Genomic DNA, 818 nt, shown 5'->3' on the forward strand with positions numbered 1-818 from the left:
TTTGCTAATCGCAAAACACTGCTCAAAGAACTCATCGACATACTAAATTCGGAAGTACAGGAACAACTTATTGAGAGTGGTAATGAATCAAAAACAGCCTCCATAGCGTCAGATATGCGTTGGTCATCATTAATCGACCGCAAAGATTCCTTGCTTAAGAAAATGGAGAGCAAACTTTCCAATTGGGAAGTTACAGACCATTTCCATTCAGTTGCCTTAGACAAAGTTCAAAGATCAATATGCTCACTGCGGTTGCAAGTCGAGCAACTAAACAATCAATTGAGCCATGAAGATACTGATGAGGACAAATGTGAAAGTCGCCAATCATCACTAGAAATTCGCCAACCAGTTGGAATTATGAAGACTAAGAAGGTCGATTCCAGTGCGAAAGTAATCAATTTCGACAATCCGAAAAATTTAACTTATACTTCGGATGTTACAAGCAGCTCTGGGACATTACCAAAGAAAAAGAGTGTTAAAATCAGTGCCGATACTCATATTCCAGAGCAGAACACAGGAAGGCCATTAGGCCGGAAAATATATGTGATGAAAAAGAAATGAATGATTATGTCGTGAATTTAATGCAATAGGTACAATTTTAAGTAATTTGTAAATCATTTTTTTCAGTTATCCGTTGTTAATCAGACCGGTTAAGTTAATTGGTATCTCAAATAAAATGTCTCATGTTGAAACGATGATTTATGATTATCTGCCCGTCCTGTATTTCAACAATCATACTGAATTGAATTAAAAGCTTGTGCTACCACGTGCTATCGCTTGTGGTGAATTTCAATGAGAGCGCAAAGTGGTCGAAAACC

The 818-nt window shown here is 37.3% G+C and overlaps 1 protein-coding gene across 1 annotated transcript; it reads left to right on the forward strand.

The window, feature by feature from the left end:
* LOC125504740 lies at positions 1-692 on the forward strand (the record flags this gene model as incomplete). Its single annotated transcript, XM_048667146.1, is given in 1 exon segment — positions 1-692. A coding segment is annotated over 1 exon segment (561 nt), but the record flags the coding sequence as incomplete, so codon positions are not given.
* Positions 693-818: the final 126 nt, after the last annotated feature.

The sequence above is a fragment of the Dendroctonus ponderosae genome, unplaced genomic scaffold (genome assembly GCF_020466585.1).
Source record: "Dendroctonus ponderosae isolate FM_Combo_2020 unplaced genomic scaffold, Dpon_F_20191213v2 Dpon_F_20191213_586, whole genome shotgun sequence".
Lineage (NCBI taxonomy): Eukaryota > Metazoa > Arthropoda > Insecta > Coleoptera > Curculionidae > Dendroctonus > Dendroctonus ponderosae.